Source organism: Trichomycterus rosablanca, chromosome 10 (genome assembly GCF_030014385.1).
Source record: "Trichomycterus rosablanca isolate fTriRos1 chromosome 10, fTriRos1.hap1, whole genome shotgun sequence".
Taxonomy (NCBI): Eukaryota; Metazoa; Chordata; class Actinopteri; order Siluriformes; family Trichomycteridae; genus Trichomycterus; species Trichomycterus rosablanca.
In genome coordinates, this window is record NC_085997.1 from 40,153,648 (window position 1) to 40,170,275 (window position 16,628).

General features: G+C 38.0%; 1 protein-coding gene across 1 annotated transcript; it reads right to left on the minus strand.

Moving 5' to 3' along the window:
* Positions 1 to 730: 730 nt before the first annotated feature.
* On the minus strand, positions 731 to 10,028 carry rac1a (Rac family small GTPase 1a). The gene is made up of 6 exons (XM_063003350.1): positions 9,782 to 10,028; positions 6,379 to 6,450; positions 5,514 to 5,631; positions 5,072 to 5,134; positions 2,984 to 3,143; positions 731 to 1,372 (listed from the first exon to the last, which is right to left on the minus strand). The coding sequence occupies exons 1-6, from the start codon at positions 9,814 to 9,816 to the stop codon at positions 1,242 to 1,244; spliced, it is 579 nt and encodes a 192-aa protein (XP_062859420.1). The 5' UTR covers positions 9,817 to 10,028; the 3' UTR covers positions 731 to 1,241.
* Between the last annotated feature and the right edge of the window lie 6,600 nt (positions 10,029 to 16,628).

The window sequence follows — 16,628 nt, forward strand, 5'->3', positions numbered from 1 at the left end:
ATACACCGATTAGGCATAACATTATGACACCTTCCTCATACTTGTGTTGGTCCCCCTTTTGCTGCCCCATACAAAACAAACCGTGATGCACTGTGTATTCTGACACCTTTCTATCAGAACCAGCATTAACTTCTTCAGCAATTTGAGCTACAGCAGCTCGTCTGTTGGATCGGACCACACAAGCCAGCCTTCGCTCCCCAATCTGTCTCGCGTGTGCCACTTTAGATAGATACTGACCACTGCAGACCGGGACACACCCCACAAGAGCTGCAGGTTTGGAGATGCTCTGACCTGGTCGTCTTGCCGTCACAATTTTGCCCTCGTCAGACTGGCTCAGATCCTCACATTCGCCCATTTTTCCTGCTTCTAACATCAACTAACAGGTGCCGTGATGAAGAGATAATCAGTGTTATTCACTTCACCTCTCAGTGATCAGAATGTTCTACCTGCTTGGTGTCTTGGTGTAAATGAACATTAAATTCATGCTGTGATTTCAGGGCAGAACACGAATCATTCACATGAACTCCACACTAGAAGAGCCGAGACGTTTCACTGAATACAGTCAGTACTGGATTAATATCTGGAGCTTTAATATCAACACTGTATTAAAAAAGTGAAAAAAAAATCATCTGTTTACAAAAATCTGAATCCTTAATTAAACAAGATTTTGTACAATAACTGTGGGGATTCACAATGACTGATTAAATTATCCAGTTTAAAAATCAATAAATGGACAAAGCATATTTATTTCAATGTACAACCATAGAAAGCAAATTAAAAAAGGAATGATTCACTGGAATAAACCTGATGAGACAACTCTTCCACCCAAAACAACAAGCAAACAAAAAAATTCATGGCAATATCTGAGATTCAGTAAAAGTTTAGAGTTAAATTACAGGTCCAGGTTTTTATTTCTGATACAAATCACAGATAAACAAAAGTCTAAAGTTCAGGTGAAAGAAAAAATATATTTTGTTTACTAAAAATAATAAAAGTACATGATTAAAAGGCAGCAGGAATTTATTAGTGTAAAGGAACACGATCACCCCCGTCTCACCCCCCATCTCACCCCAGGACGCCCAGATAGTCCGTCACAATAAAAAAACTAAATCTAATTACAATACAGAGACAGATCACAGGTAGATTTTAGTCCTTCCTCCTCCTCCTCCTCCTGGTGCGTCCTGTCTGACGGTCCTGACTCTCGCCGGCTCAGACGACGGCCGGTCCTCGGCGCGGACGCTTCAGAGCACGACGCACTTCCTCTTGGGCTTTTTGACCGGCGGTGGGCAGAGAACTGCACGGATGGCTTCATCAAACACCGTCTTCAGGCCGCGCTGAGTTAAAGCCGAGCACTCCAGGTACTTCACAGCGCCTACACACACACACACACACACACACACACACACAGTAATTTTATTCACATGTATCACCAGCTTTCACATCATCATCACATGAAAATCTTCTTCCTCTTAAAGCCTCTCTAAGCATCCAAACAGGTGGAAATCAGATGGAGCTAAATCAGGACTACAAGTGTCTCTCAGGCACGAGTGATTCCTCCTCCTCCATCCTCACCGAGCAGAACCACATATCGTCGCTGTCCAATGAAAAACACGTATCTCCATTTTTAGCGGTTTTCACTATTTTTTTTACATGTCTTGATTGTGGGTATAAATCTCCGTCTGTCCATAGCAGCGAATATCAAAATGACCAATAAAAAATGAAAAATCACACAATCTCTTTTACGAGTATCTGCATTGGCTGCTAGACCTGTCCATCAAAATCGCTTATCTCCGCCTCCTTTTCCTCCACTACTGTTTGAGAAAGAAGCGAAACTCGTTTGCTGTGTGATGTTTCGTCTATACAGTTTATTCAGGTTATTCAATCACATGGTTATTAACATGAATAATATTTGTGATGTTTGTATCTGATATTTATATGGACTAAGCGTTTACACGGACAGTTATTAACACAATGGAACTTTTTTATAGCTACAGTAAATAACATGATTTACAAGGTAAAGATAATGTCTGGTAACTTGATTGTTTCAGGTGTTTACTGTTCTAAATTACCATTTAAATACCTATATTTCCCAGTCATGTTTCTGCACAACACAGTATTAAAAGGTTTTCTTAATAGATCTATGAAATAACCGTATCTGTGTTTTGATGCTTTATTGATGCACAATATTAGATCAGAATATTTTGAAAAGCATGATTACTGAGTGAGCCAGATAACTTATGAAACATATGAAACCGACGGACTGACGACCTGATAAAGATATATTTTTATTTCTGTTCTGAATTGCACCGTCTGTGGTTTGTTTGCACCGTCACTGTGAGGGGAAAAAGATTTTTTCCTTCTCCTGAGAAGTTGCATTTTTGGAGATACGTGTTTTTCCATCGGACGGCGACGATATACAAGTGTGGAAACTTATTGAAGATCCCTCGTATTTAAAAGGGCACCACAGGAAATCATGTGTGTGACGTGACCGAACAGGAGCAGGATTTTAGCTGATGGGTGTTACAGTTACAGTGAGGCAGTTGTAGCCTGGTGGTTAAGGTACAAGACTAGTTATCTAAAGGTCGCTGCTGTTGGGCCCCTGAGCAAGGCTCTTCACCCTCTATAGCTTAAATTGTATAGTCACAGTACTGTGAGTCACTTTGAATAAAGGCGACTGCTAAATGCTGTAATTGTGTGTAAATGATGTCTGTCGTCTCAGCTGCACTCAGAGTTTTTATCCTAAACGTCACTATCAGTGATAAATCCTACAGTTTAATACTGAAACCCTATTAAACTACAAACATAAAGAAACAGGGAATCCGCTCCGACACTCCCACCCTCCCACTGCTGCAGCAAGGCTGAGATTCAAACCCACAAGCTCTACTGCTGCCCCACCCGAGCGTCCAGAACAGCTTCTGATTGGTTTATTTTAAGCGTTTGAGTTACATCATATAGCAGGCATATCTGTAACACCACTACTCACCGATTTCTTTAGCCATAGCAAGGCCTTGTGGGTAAGTGATGGGGGTGAGTTTCTTTTCTTTCAGCTTCTCAATAGTCTCCTTGTCGTCTCTCAAGTCCAGCTTAGTCCCCACCAGGATGATGGGGGTGTTGGGGCAGTGATGTCTGACCTCAGGATACCACTGTGGGAACAGAGTAAATAAACACTGTAAAATAAACCACTATAAAATAATAATGCTAATAAAAAAAATAATAATAATAATGATAAAAATAAATGCTAATAAAAAAATAATAATAAAACAATAATGATAAAAAAATACATGCTAATAAAAAATAATGATAAATTAATAATAATAAAAAATAATGGACAATAAAAAATAAAATACTAATAATAACAATAATAATAATAAAATAATAACGATTAAAATAATAATAACGATAATAAAAAAAAACATTTTTTTTTTAAATAATAAAAATTGTAATAAAAAGAATAATAATGATAAAAAAATAATAATATACTACTAATAAATATAACAATAATAAAATAATAATAAAAATACTAATGATTAATAATAATAAAGGTTTACTGAATACTACAGTAACTCCCTCGGGAGGAGCAGAAAAAACCTTAAGCACCTTTATCCCAGTTCGGGCGCGGCCAGGAGAAAAAAGCTCACTGATAACAAACGTGTTTCTTAAGGAGCCGGTGATGTAAGCTGAGGAGCTGAATGAACTGTTCCTGGTTCTTACAGGAGGATTTTAGATCCACCTTAAAAACTACACACAGTATGTGGACGCCCCTCCTAATGACTGGACTGAGTCGTTTCTGCTACATCATTCCCAGAAAGGTGGATATGATGATGTATGGTAAATGATATGCTTTTAATGTTGAGGTAACAGTTTGGGGAAGTCCCTCTCCTCTTTCAGTATGATTACACCCCTGAGCACAAAGCAGCTCTATGAAGATAAGTCCTGCTCTCAACCCAACTCAACACATTTAGGATGAATTACACTCAGACTGTGAGCCAGGCCTTCTCTACTGTTCCAGAATCACTTCCTGTCCTCACTAGACACTAAGTCTATTGACAGAACAGGCACAAATTCCCACATACACACTCCAAAGTCTTCCCAGGAGAGTGGGTGATATTTAATCGACAGAGAAATGAAGGAGCGACTCGATATATAAATGCACGTAATTTTGGAACATAAAGTCCTACAAGATCATGATCAGGTGTGCCAATACTTTTGGAATCTAGAGGATTTAGTTTGTGTGTGTGTGTGTGTAGTTTAGATTGTAATATAATAATAATAATATTAAATTTTATAATAATAATAATAGTATTTAAGGATGATGTCTGAACTACAAAGTTAATAAATAAAAGCTATTCATTGGATATAAATTAATAAAAGCTTTAAATTAATAAAAGCTATAAATAAATAAATGCTATGAATTAATAAAAGCTATAAATTATTGGACATAAATTAATAAAAGCTATAAATTTATAAAAGCTATAAATAAATAAAAGCTATAATTTATTGGATATAAATTATTGGATATAAATTAATAAAAGCTATAAACAAAAAAAAGCTATAATTTATTGGACATCAATAAATAAAAGCTTTAAATTAATAAAAGCTATAAATTATTGGATATAAATAAAAGCTATAGATTATTGGATATAAATAAATAAAAGCTATAAATTATTGGATATAAATAAATAAAAGCTATAAATTATTGGATATAAATAAGTAAAAGCTATAGATTACTGGATATAAATAAATAAAGCTATACATTTATGTTTATGTTTAGTGTCTATATTAATATGAACTGTGTAAAACTGCAGCACTGGAGGTGAAAAGAAGTGACGCGTTCACATCATCACTAACACCGTGTTTAATAAACAATGGCAGTAACTCGTCACGTCTCCTGATGTACCAACAGCTCTGAGCTCCGGGATCTTCGGCTCAGAACGTCGAGACTAAAGTTAAGTAAACGAAACTGAGTTACGTAACCCAGACTAGACTGACTAATTTAATCTGCTCTCACTTCCTGTTCCTGTGAGACACCAGGGTTCAGTTTAACTCACAGAGCTGAGGAACGCTCGCTCACCTTAGCACGGACGTTCTCGAACGAAGCCGGACTCACGAGAGAGAAGCAAATCAGGAAAACATCCTAAAGAACAAGAAATAATAAATAATAATCACTGATACGTCTGAGTTTATTTACAGTTTAAACAGAAACTCAATCACTGACTGATGGAGCGCTGGAGCTGATATATAAACAGAGCCAGACTCATCTCACCACGGTTAGTACAGCAGCAAACACAGGAGGCTTTCAGCTTCATTAGCTGAGTGAGAAGTGGTTATGACACAATAGCTTCTTTATGTACCAGGCAGTGAATCAGCGCTGATGTTAGTAGCGTTGGTGATTAGCAGAAGCGTTAATAACGTCACGGCGCTAGCATGAGGGAGGATAAAGTGCAGCGCTGAAGCTTGAAATGTGATGGACTGTTAATATTCACTCTGCACTGGTTTAGCTCGTGCCGCTGTACCGTTTGTGGGTAGGACAGCGGGCGGAGTCGGTCGTAGTCCTCCTGACCCGCCGTGTCCCACAGGCCGAGGTTCACCGGCTTCCCGTCCACCATCACGTTAGCGGAGTAGTTATCGAACCTGCAGACAAATCATACAGAATCATAAATAATAATACAGAAAAATAAAAATATAGAATAAATAGAAAGTTTAATTTATAATAATAATAATACAAAATAATAATAATAACAATAAAATAAATAATAATAATAACAAAATATTAATAATATAGAATAATAATAATGAATAAATATACATGTTAATTTATAATAATAATAATAAAATAATAATATAGAATAAATAAATAATAAAATAAATAATAACAATAATACAAAATAAACAATAATGTTAATTAATAATAATAATAAATTAATAAGCATTAATAATAACAAATTAATAATAATAATAATTAAATAAATAATAATAATAGTAATAATACACCATAAGAATCAATAATAAATTCATAATAATAATAATTAATATGCATATAAATTAATAATAACAATAATAACATATAACTATAATAACAAATAAATAAAAGTTAATTCATAATAATAATAATACAAATTAATAATAATAATAATATAATATAATAAAGTTAATTAATAATAATAATAATTATAATAATAAATAATAATAATAAAATAAATAATAATATTAATAATAATAATAATAATACAGAATTATCTCCTCAAGACCTGAGTAGAAATATCTGTAAATAAAATCTAAATATAATAAGAAAATAAGTGTGTGTGTGTGTGTGTGTGTGTGTGTGTGTGTGTGTGTGTGTGTGTGTGTGTGTGTGTGTGTGTGTGTGTGTGTGCTCACACGGTGGGGATGTACTCTCCAGGAAACGCGTTGGTGGTGTAGCTGATCAGAAGACATGTTTTACCCACCGCCCTGTACAACAAACACCAAACAAGACGTCAATAAAGATGTTCCAGTACGTTCCAGAAATATTGGCACACTTAGTAAACATAAAATATGTTAAAAATACCTTACTTTTATCAAAATCTTTATTTATTTTTTGTCTTCAACTATAATCTATAAGAATTACTTGCCCCCGACATTCAGTACTTGTTTAACTGCACCAGGTCTCTTTCTAATGTTGGATTAGATTGGAAAACACAGATTTCCAGACCCCACAGATCTTCCTGCCCTCTTCATCTCATCCCAGATTTTTATCAGGGTTTACGTCTGTGTGACCACGCTAAAAGCTTGACCGAGTTATTGATGTATTCTCTCTGGAATAGGGGTTGCACGTTTTGGACGAATTAACTGCTGGAGGATTAAACCATGAGCCAGTTTTTGGAGACTACATTTCACATCTTCCTGGTAGTTTGTGTCCATGCTGCTAAAGGCTTTAGAGAAAAAGCAGCCCCAAAACATTATAGAACCTTCTCTCCACACGGAACAGTGAAGCTTCTTCTGTTCAACCATCCACCTAAAAGCTGGAATCTGTTTCTGTAATCAGACCATTGAATCAGTTTCAGTCAGAGATCTCGTAGCGTCTAGTGAACGCCCAACTTTTACTTTTGTGATGAGATGATAGGAAATGTTTTTCCTTTAAACACGTTCTGTAGACGTGAGGTTTCATTTCAGACGTGAAGCTCAGGTGAACTCAACACTGCGAACGTCTTCAGGAAACGTCCAACAATCCACCACTTCAGGCTTCTTCTACACAGACTGATCACAGCTCTGCTTCATTTAATCTTCCTCATTTTAATAGTGGACGTGATCATTCCTCAGTATGTCGTTATTTTTACAGACATCTGATTTATAAAATTCCACATTTTATTGTTTATATTTCTACCAAAATATTGATTAAATGAACCACAGACATTTTCACCAACATTTACTTTATGCATTTATTCTGATAATCAAGTTACTGTAGTGAAATGGATTTTTATTAACCAACAACTGAGCTACAAACAAAAGTTAAACACCAACGTGAAGTACAGAACCACTCACCAACACGACATTATTTTATTTACAGTAACCAAAATGTGAGGTTTTAGCCCTTATTTATTAAAATAACTAAATCTAAATGAAAACAGATAGCCTACTAATAATGTTTTAATAAGAATATTATCAGTCATATTTTATTGTAATTATGATTCATTACAATGAAGAAATTGTACTAGAACCATGTGAGCCTCAGGGTTTATGATGACATAACGCTCGCTTGACTGTGGACAGTCTTACTGATATTCTAGAAGCTTTGACAGATTTTAAAACCCCACAATAAAAGTAAAAAATACATTCAACACCAAATAAAAGAGGAATTTCTATATAACACACCAACACTACTGTACTAAATAACAGTAGTAAGATTGTCTGCAATTAAAATAAATAATTAACTAAAAATTAATTTCCTGGTGCTAGTGCTGTTGTTTATACAGGGGTTGGACAATGAAACTGAAACACCTGTCATTTTAGTGTGGGAGGTTTCATGGCTAAATTGGACCAGTCTGGTGGCCAATCTTCATTAATTGCACATTGCACCAGTAAGAGCAGAGTGTGAAGGTTCAATTAGCAGGGTAAGAGCACAGTTTTGCTCAAAATATTGCAATGCACACAACATTATGGGTGACATACCAGAGTTCAAAAGAGGAAAAATTGTTGGTGCACGTGTTGCTGGCGCATCTGTGACCAAGACAGCAAGTCTTTGTGATGTATCAAGAGCCACGGTATCCAGGGTAATGTCAGCATACCACCAAGAAGGACAAACCACATCCAACAGGATTAACTGTGGACGCAAGAGGAAGCTGTCTGAAAGGGATGTTCGGGTGCTAACCCGGATTCTATCCAAAAAACATCAAACCACGGCTGCCCAAATCACGGCAGAATTAAATGTGCACCTCAACTCTCCTGTTTCCACCAGAACTGTCCGTCGGGAGCTCCACAGGGTCGATATACACGGCCGGGCTGCTATAGCCAAACCTTTGGTCACTCGTGCTGATGCCAAACGTCGGTTTCGATGGTGCAAGGAGCGCAAATCTTGGGCTGTGGACAATGTGAAACATGTATTGTTCTCTGATGAGTCCACCTTTACTGTTTTCCCCACATCCGGGAGAGTTACGGTGTGGAGAAGCCCCAAAGAAGCGTACCACCCAGACTGTTGCATGCCCAGAGTGAAGCATGGGGGTGGATCAGTGATGGTTTGGGCTGCCATATCATGGCATTCCCTTGGCCCAATACTTGTGCTAGATGGGCGCGTCACTGCCAAGGACTACCGAACCATTCTGGAGGACCATGTGCATCCAATGGCGGTGCCGTGTATCAGGATGACAATGCACCAATACACACAGCAAGACTGGTGAAAGATTGGTTTGATGAACATGAAAGTGAAGTTGAACATCTCCCATGGCCTGCACAGTCACCAGATCTAAATATTATTGAGCCACTTTGGGGTGTTTTGGAGAAGCAAGCCAGGAAACGTTTTCCTCCACCAGCATCACGTAGTGACCTGGCCACTATCCTGCAAGAAGAATGGCTTAAAATCCCTCTGACCACTGTGCAGGACTTGTATATGTCATTTCCAAGACGAATTGATGCTGTATTGGCCGCAAAAGGAGGTCCTACACCATACTAATAAATTATTGTGGTCTAAAACCAGGTGTTTCAGTTTCATTGTCCAACCCCTGTATGTGTTATATTAAAACACACATAATAAACTATAATTAATAAAAGGTGTTTTTGTTTAAATAAAAATAAGTTTTAATTATTTACAGTTTTTAAATGATTTTAAGTCTCATTACAGTGAGTGTAAACTAAGTTTAAGAACTGGGACCAAACCTTCTTTTAATGGAACTTCTGTGAATAAAAAAGTTCCTGTTTTAGTTCCAGGAACTATTAATAATAAAAATAAAGAATATTAAAGATTATAAATGATTTATTTAATATTAAACAGCACAAAGTTCTCAGTAAATTACAGGAATGCGGAAAACTAACCAGCTTAAATAACCAGATCAAGTTATTCAACCTGAATCCAGGAAACAATCCAGAAACTTCAGAAAATCTCAGTTATAAGATTGATTTTATATGATTTATAAACTGTTCTGATGTTAAATACAGTTATTAAATGAGCTTCTGTTTGCTGTATTAAAGCTCAAAACAAAACGCGGATCAGGAATGAACAGTAAACACAGTAATGTAGAATAAAAAGATTAAAAGTGTTTTAATATTATTAATAAATGAAGATAATTAGAATAAAAGTGAATAAACTCACCCGTCTCCCACCACCACACACTTTATGGCCTGCATTTCTCACCGGGTTTCTTCTACTGACTTACTCAGGGTTTAACACAAGAAATAATCAATATAAAACAGCTAAACTTATCAAAACTAACAGTGAACTTTATAACCCGAGTTTATAACTCGCATTACAGTTAAAATCTACAAAACAAAACAGTTAAAGTCTCAGCAGCCACCACCCAAAAATCTCAGTCCTGCTCAACACTCACCATCCAGCTCTTCTACTGAGGAGTCGGTTCAGGAGAGTCGGATCATCACCGTAACGTTTACTCAAAAGAGTCGATTCAGGAGCTTTATTCACATCAGAGTCGAGCAATATATGAGAAATATAACACTAAATCATTCCGTTTGTAAGCTTTACTTATTGCTGAGCTGTTATTTATGTAATAAATACATGAGCCAGTTAATATGTCAGTGTAAACGTTCACAAAAAATTACTAATATTTATATTATTTATTTATGATGATTATAACGTGATGTTTTACACTCTGGTTCCCTTCATGACAGGAACGGTAGTTACTGCTTACACAAGATTCATCAGATCAGGTTTAATATCAAACACAGACATGAACAGTTTAGTGTCTCCAGTTCACCTCACTTACATGCCTCTGTACTGTGGGAGGAAACCGGAGCTCCCGCAGGAAACCCACACAAACACAGGGAGAACATGTAAAACTCCACTGAGCCACCGTGCCGCCCGAATAACTAATAAAGTGTGCAAACATCAACAACTAATAAATAAATTATTCATTCATTCATCATCTGTTTTACTTTCGCTTTACCCTATTTAGGGTCACGGTGGATCTGATTCTCTGAGTGAAATGTATTAGTACAGCGCTTTTTACAATAGACATTGTCTCAAAGCAACTTTACAGAATCCAGGACCGACAGACCAAAACCCCCCAAAAACCTCCTGTTGAGCAGCCAAGGGCGACAGTGGCAGGAAAAACCCCCTTAAAATTACAGGAAGAAACCTTGAGAGGAACCAGACTCAGCAGGAACCTTCATCCTCCTTGTGTGGCCTGGAGAATCATTTAAATGTATTAGACAAATCATACAAACACACAATTAAATTAAACTAAAAGTTATAACTAGTAAAAAACCTACTACTACTAAATACTAATAAAGTAAACAAGCAAAAGGCAGAAAACACCCCAAACAGGTCACCAGTCCATCGCAGACACCCAAAACAGCTCTAATTCACCTCACTTGCACGTCTTTGTACTGTGGGAGGAAACCGGAGCTCCAGTAGTAAACCCACACAGACACGGGGAGAACATGCAAACTCTACACAGAAAGGATCTGAACCGCTCCACCTGAGAATTGAACCCAGGACCTTCTTGCTGTGAGGCCAAAGTGCTACCCAGCGAGCCACACTTATGCAAATTAAACAACACTAATTTCATGCAGGCACATTTGGAAGTATGACTGGATATGTCAGTGGGGTTTACTGGACACCAGTGAGGCCTGCTATGTTACACTGACAGAAAGACAGGAGCTGATGGACGGATCAGGTAGGATGTTTGGAAGGGGAGATTGAGATGGACTGAGCATGTGCAGAGGAGGGATGAGAGTTCTATCAGGAGATGAGGTACTGAGGAGGAGGAGGTTCACATGAGATGAGGGAGGATATGCAAGTAATTGGGATGACAGGAGGAGGTTCAGGACAGGGTGAGACAGAGATGAATGATCTGCTGTGGCAACTCCTAACAGGAGCAACCGAAGAAGCAAAGAAGAAATTAGGGCCACCTGCACCCAGACGTCACGGTGGCTAAGGGGGTAGCACTGTCGCCTCACAGCAAGAAGGTCCTGGGTTCGATCCCTAGATGAAGCGGTCTGGGTCCTTTCTGTGTGGAGTTTGCATGTTCTCCCCGTGTCTGTGTGGGTTTCCTCCGGGTGCTCCGGTTTCCTCCCACAGTACAAAGACGTGTAAGTGAGGTGAACATGACTGTGTTTGATATTAAACTTAAACTGATGAATCTTGTGTAATGAGTAACTACCGTTTCTGTCAGGAATGGAACCAAAGTGTAAAACATCACGTTACAATCCTAATAAATAAATAAATAAATAAAGTAAATAAAAAGTCGTTTGTGAGCTGCAAAAACCGACTCCTATTAGTGAGCCGAGTCATTTGATTTGACTCTCTGAACAGAGCTGGAATGTCCGTCACAACTCCCATAAACTCAGATACCAAAGACTTTCCTTCCCATATTCCAGCACTCTGCTGTAAGGTGATTGGCTGGTAGCACTGACATCCTGTCTGCCGATTGGTCATTTAACTGCTCGTACAGCCACTAACCAATCCTAGTGCAAAAGGCGGGACTTACATGAATACGGGCGGGGTTTACAGTTGAGTGGATTAAAACGCGGCTCTAATTTCGTTTCCTTGCGTTCCTTTAGTGTCGCGGTGGGTCCGTGCCATACCCTGAGACACTTGGCGCAAGACGAAAATACACCCAGGAAAAGGTGTGGACCACTTACACTCACACACGTTCACTCACGACTAGTGGCAACTTAAACCAATCCAAGAGTTGAGGGGAAACCACAGTAAGCGTCCAAAACAGACACTGGGAGAACATGCCAAACTCCTTACAGACAGTGACAATCAGACGAGGATCAAACTACAGAACCAAGACGACAGGTGGTGCAATAATTCAACCATACCCACAGTTACAGTCCGAAATATTCAAACCCCCGCTTACCTGTAAAATGTATTAGTGATGTGTGTAGAATTCAATCAAAATCCACAACAGGACGTCACCATAATCACCATCATCAGAAAAAAGAATATTTAATCATATATACGAGCAGTTTTGAGAACATCAGTCCACATACTTTTGAAATGATCAGTACCTGGTGGAACATCCTACCTCGATTCTCTCTAATAAATCAGTTCTGGAAGTTCTACCAAGCTCCTGTCTCCTCTCTTGTGGAACCTTCACTCGTTCTTCTCGTGCAGAAGCTTCCAGCTCACTGAGCTTTGACAGTTTTCATGTTGCACTGTCGATTTTCTGCAGGACTTAAATCTGGACACTGAGAAGATTCACACCAGGATTTTACAGGTCTGATCCTGAACCCACCTCCGGTTGATTGGAAGTGTGTTTGGGATCATCGTCCTGCTGGAAAGTCCATCACAGCAGGCAGAACGTTCCTCCTCAAAATGTCCTGGTGTTTCTGAGAATCCATGATCCTAGACAGAAGGTCGAGATTCTGATGTGTGGATCCTATTCTTTTGGTCATAAACCGCTGATCCATGTGACCAAACAGTTCTAGTTTTTATTCTACAGAACCCTGTAGTCCAGTCCAAAATTCCTTCTGGTGTGTTCCAGTCCAGTCCACCCTCCATGTGTCTCAGCCAAGACACGTTTATTACTTTCTCTGAGCCTACAGTGGGCACAGGCTCACCGTAACATGGTTTAAGTCTTAATCTTTAAGGGGTAGTTGTAGCCTAGATCTGAATCCAATAAAACATGAATCCCAAGCTGGACTCACAAATACAGAAGGTGCATCGTTTGATATAGAATTAATTGAATCATTTGAACATTTCACTGTTATTTAGGAGTCTAAACTAACATCTCATTCAGATCTCAGACTTTTAAAAAGGAGCAAGACTAAATATTTAAGGTGGAACTTCTGTAAAAATAATTGAAGGAATCTAGTAGATTATTTTAATGTGAGCTGTACTGTGAACCCCAAGGATTAATCCAGCAAACAAGGATTGTGAGAGCTGCAGTTCAGTCCATGTTCCGCACACCAAACCATGACAATAACACGTGAAATTAGGGATGTCCCGATCTGATCTCAAAGATCGGAATCGGGGCCGATCAAGGCATTTTTAACTGATCGATATCGGCTTTACTAAACCCGATCGTAATCCCGATCTTTTGTTTTACGTCAGCATGTCCGCTGTGTGGAAATACTTTAAATTGGAAAGTGAAACAAGTCCAACAGTGAAGTGTAACGTCTGCAGTGTGAGCGTTTCACGAGGTGGTAGGAGCAGAGCTGCGTTCATTACTGTAGAATTTTACTGTTTATATGGTGTGTGAGTCGAGGATCACTCCGGTTTACAAAACAATAACTTTTAATCCCAGTAGGAAAACTTCAGGACCATAACATACAGCATTACCATGTTACAAGACTGAACGACATCTCAGTATCAAGCTCTCTGATTGGCTCAGTTATGTAACCGAGCGTGGTAGTGATGCACTCGCTTAATAAAGAAATAAATACACGCTATATTCAACTTCTTCTGTTATGGTACCGAATAGTGGACAGCTAGAGCCAAGCACGCTAGTCCATTCACTATGGAAGCCCCAAAGGGTCAAAACACACTTCATTTTGAGTGTTCTAGTTTTACTACTACAATGCTGCACTAAGTTTGTTTACTTTTATTTTGTAAAAATAAAAGAACATTAAGCAATAGCTTGGATGCAGGCAATTTCTTTCCTACAGCACTGCAGAGCTATTCGGATGTTAAACATGTACACTGGATTAATTTGAATAACTGTAATGTGGTTGAAGTGTGCACTGTGTGAACAGTATTATCTAGTTCTTATCTAGACAATATCTAGAAAACACAAGTATCGGTTTGAGACTCGGTATCGGATCGGGATCGGGAACAAAAAAACGTGATCGGGACATCCCTACGTGAAATATTAATAAGTAATTTTTCTTTTCACTCTGTACATTTAAATAATCGTTTCTATTACAGTCACTGTCTCCTCCTCAGTACAGAAGTGGTACTAAAATAAAAATAAAACCTTTATTGTGCAGATCAACATGACTGTCAGTCACTATTCAGTCTGTCTTAACGAAGCTTAAAAAAGGAAAAAAACTCAAATTTTAAACAATTTATTATAATAAATAAAATAAATGTAAGATGGTTGGAATCTAATCCACTCGTGATCTGTGTACAGGGCAGCGTTAGCTCAGTGATTAAAGTGCTAGACTAGTTAAGCAAAGGTTGCTGGTTTAAGCCCCATCACTGCCAGGCTGTCACTGTTGGGCCCTTGAGCAAGGCCCCTTAACCCTCAATACAGTAGTGTTCAAAAAAATAGCAGTGATTTTAAAAAAGTGAATAAAGCACAAAATCATTATAATAACTTTTATTTCCATAAATGCAAATGCACTGAAAATACTCCACTTTCAATTCTACATCAAAACATTAACAACATGTAGTCAGTTTGTGTTCATCCTTTACAGAAAGTTAAGAAAAATGAATATTAGGCTGTTCAAAAAAATAGCAGTGCAGCATTTTTCTTTAAAAACTCAAAAAATGTATCTATGAACTGAAAATGTTTAAGGTTTCACTTTACTTTAAATTACTGAACTAATATTCAGTGGCATAACAATTGTTTCTGAGATCTGTGTTGCATGGAGTCGATCAACTTCTGGCTCCTCTGAACAGGTATCCAGTCCAGGATGATTAGACGACATTCCACAGTTCTTCTGCAATTTTGGGTTTTGCCTCAAAAAAACGCGTTTCAGACGTCAGAACACAAGTTCTCTCTGGGATTGAGGTCAGGGGATTGTGCTGGTCACTCTATTACCTCAATCTTGTTTGTCTGTAACCAAGATGTTTTGGGTCATTGTCATGTTGAAACACCCATTTTAAGGACATTTCTTCTTCGACATAGGGCAACATGATCTCCTCAAGTATTCTGATATATTTAAACTGATCCATGATCCCTCGTATGTGATAAATAGGTGTAACACCATGGTATTAAAAACATCCTCATATCATAGTTTTGTACCACCATGCTTTACTACCTTCACAGTGTACTGTGGCTTGAATTCAGTGCTCGAGGGTCGTCTGATATACTGTCTACAGCCACTAGACCCAAAAAGAACAATTTTGCTTTCACCAGTCCACAAAATGTTCAGCCATTTCTCTTTGGACCAGTTAATGTGTTCTTTGGGAAATTTGAACCCATTCAGGACGTCTTTTTCTTAACAACGGGACTTTGCAGGAGTTCTTGCTGGTAAATCGACTTCACTTAATCATCTTCTGTACTCACTGGGAACTTCAGATGTTCCTTGATCTTTCTGGAGGTGATCACTGGCTGAACCTTTGCCATTCTGGCTATTCTTCAATCCATTCTAACAGTAGTTCCACGCTTCCTTCTGCGTCTTTCAGGTTTTGGTTGTCACTTTAAGGCATTTGAGATCATTTTAGCTGAGCAGCCAATAATATGCTGCACTTCTCTGTATGTTTTTTCCCTCTAAAATCAACTTTTTAATCAAAGTACGCTGTTCATCAGAACAATGTCTGGAACAACCCATTTTACCCAGTATTTCAGAAGGAAATGCGCTATGATCAACCTGTGCGACATTTGCCCCCCCTCCTACCTTAAATAAGGGCCAAAATTGACACCCGTTCTTCTGCAGAATGAATGACTTCACCAATTGAACTCCTCACTGCTATTATTTTGAACAACCCCCTTTCAATCAATGCTTCGATTACTCAGAATGAGCGGCATGCATGTCCTAATTGTTGGGTTTGTTTTGTTTTCATTACTCTACTACACTTTCAAGTAAATTTTTTGATATGTAGAAATAGCATTTGACACCACTGTATCTCAGACAGCATGAAGTCGCTTTGGATATTTATTTATTTATTTGATTTTTACACCACTTTATACACTTGTGTTATTTATGGTATGATCGATGTTTTGATTGTCATTTTTTTTTCTTGTTTCTATTTGTCCATTTATATTTTCGTTTTCATTCTTGTTCCTGCCGGGAGGTTTAGGGTCGGTTCTAGTGTTTTCTTGGCTGACGGTTTCTTTAACAGTTCCAGGTGTGTGTAGCTGTTGTCTCTC

Coding starts and splice junctions, on each gene's coding strand:
- rac1a (XM_063003350.1), bottom strand. CDS start 9,816: ATGCAGGCCATAAAGTGTGTGGTGGTGGGAGACGG. Junction 5,632..6,378: donor GGAGAGTACATCCCCACCGT/GTGAGCACACAC, acceptor ATTTGTCTGCAG/GTTCGATAACTACTCCGCTA. Junction 3,144..5,071: donor TCGAGAACGTCCGTGCTAAG/GTGAGCGAGCGT, acceptor CTGTTCCCACAG/TGGTATCCTGAGGTCAGACA.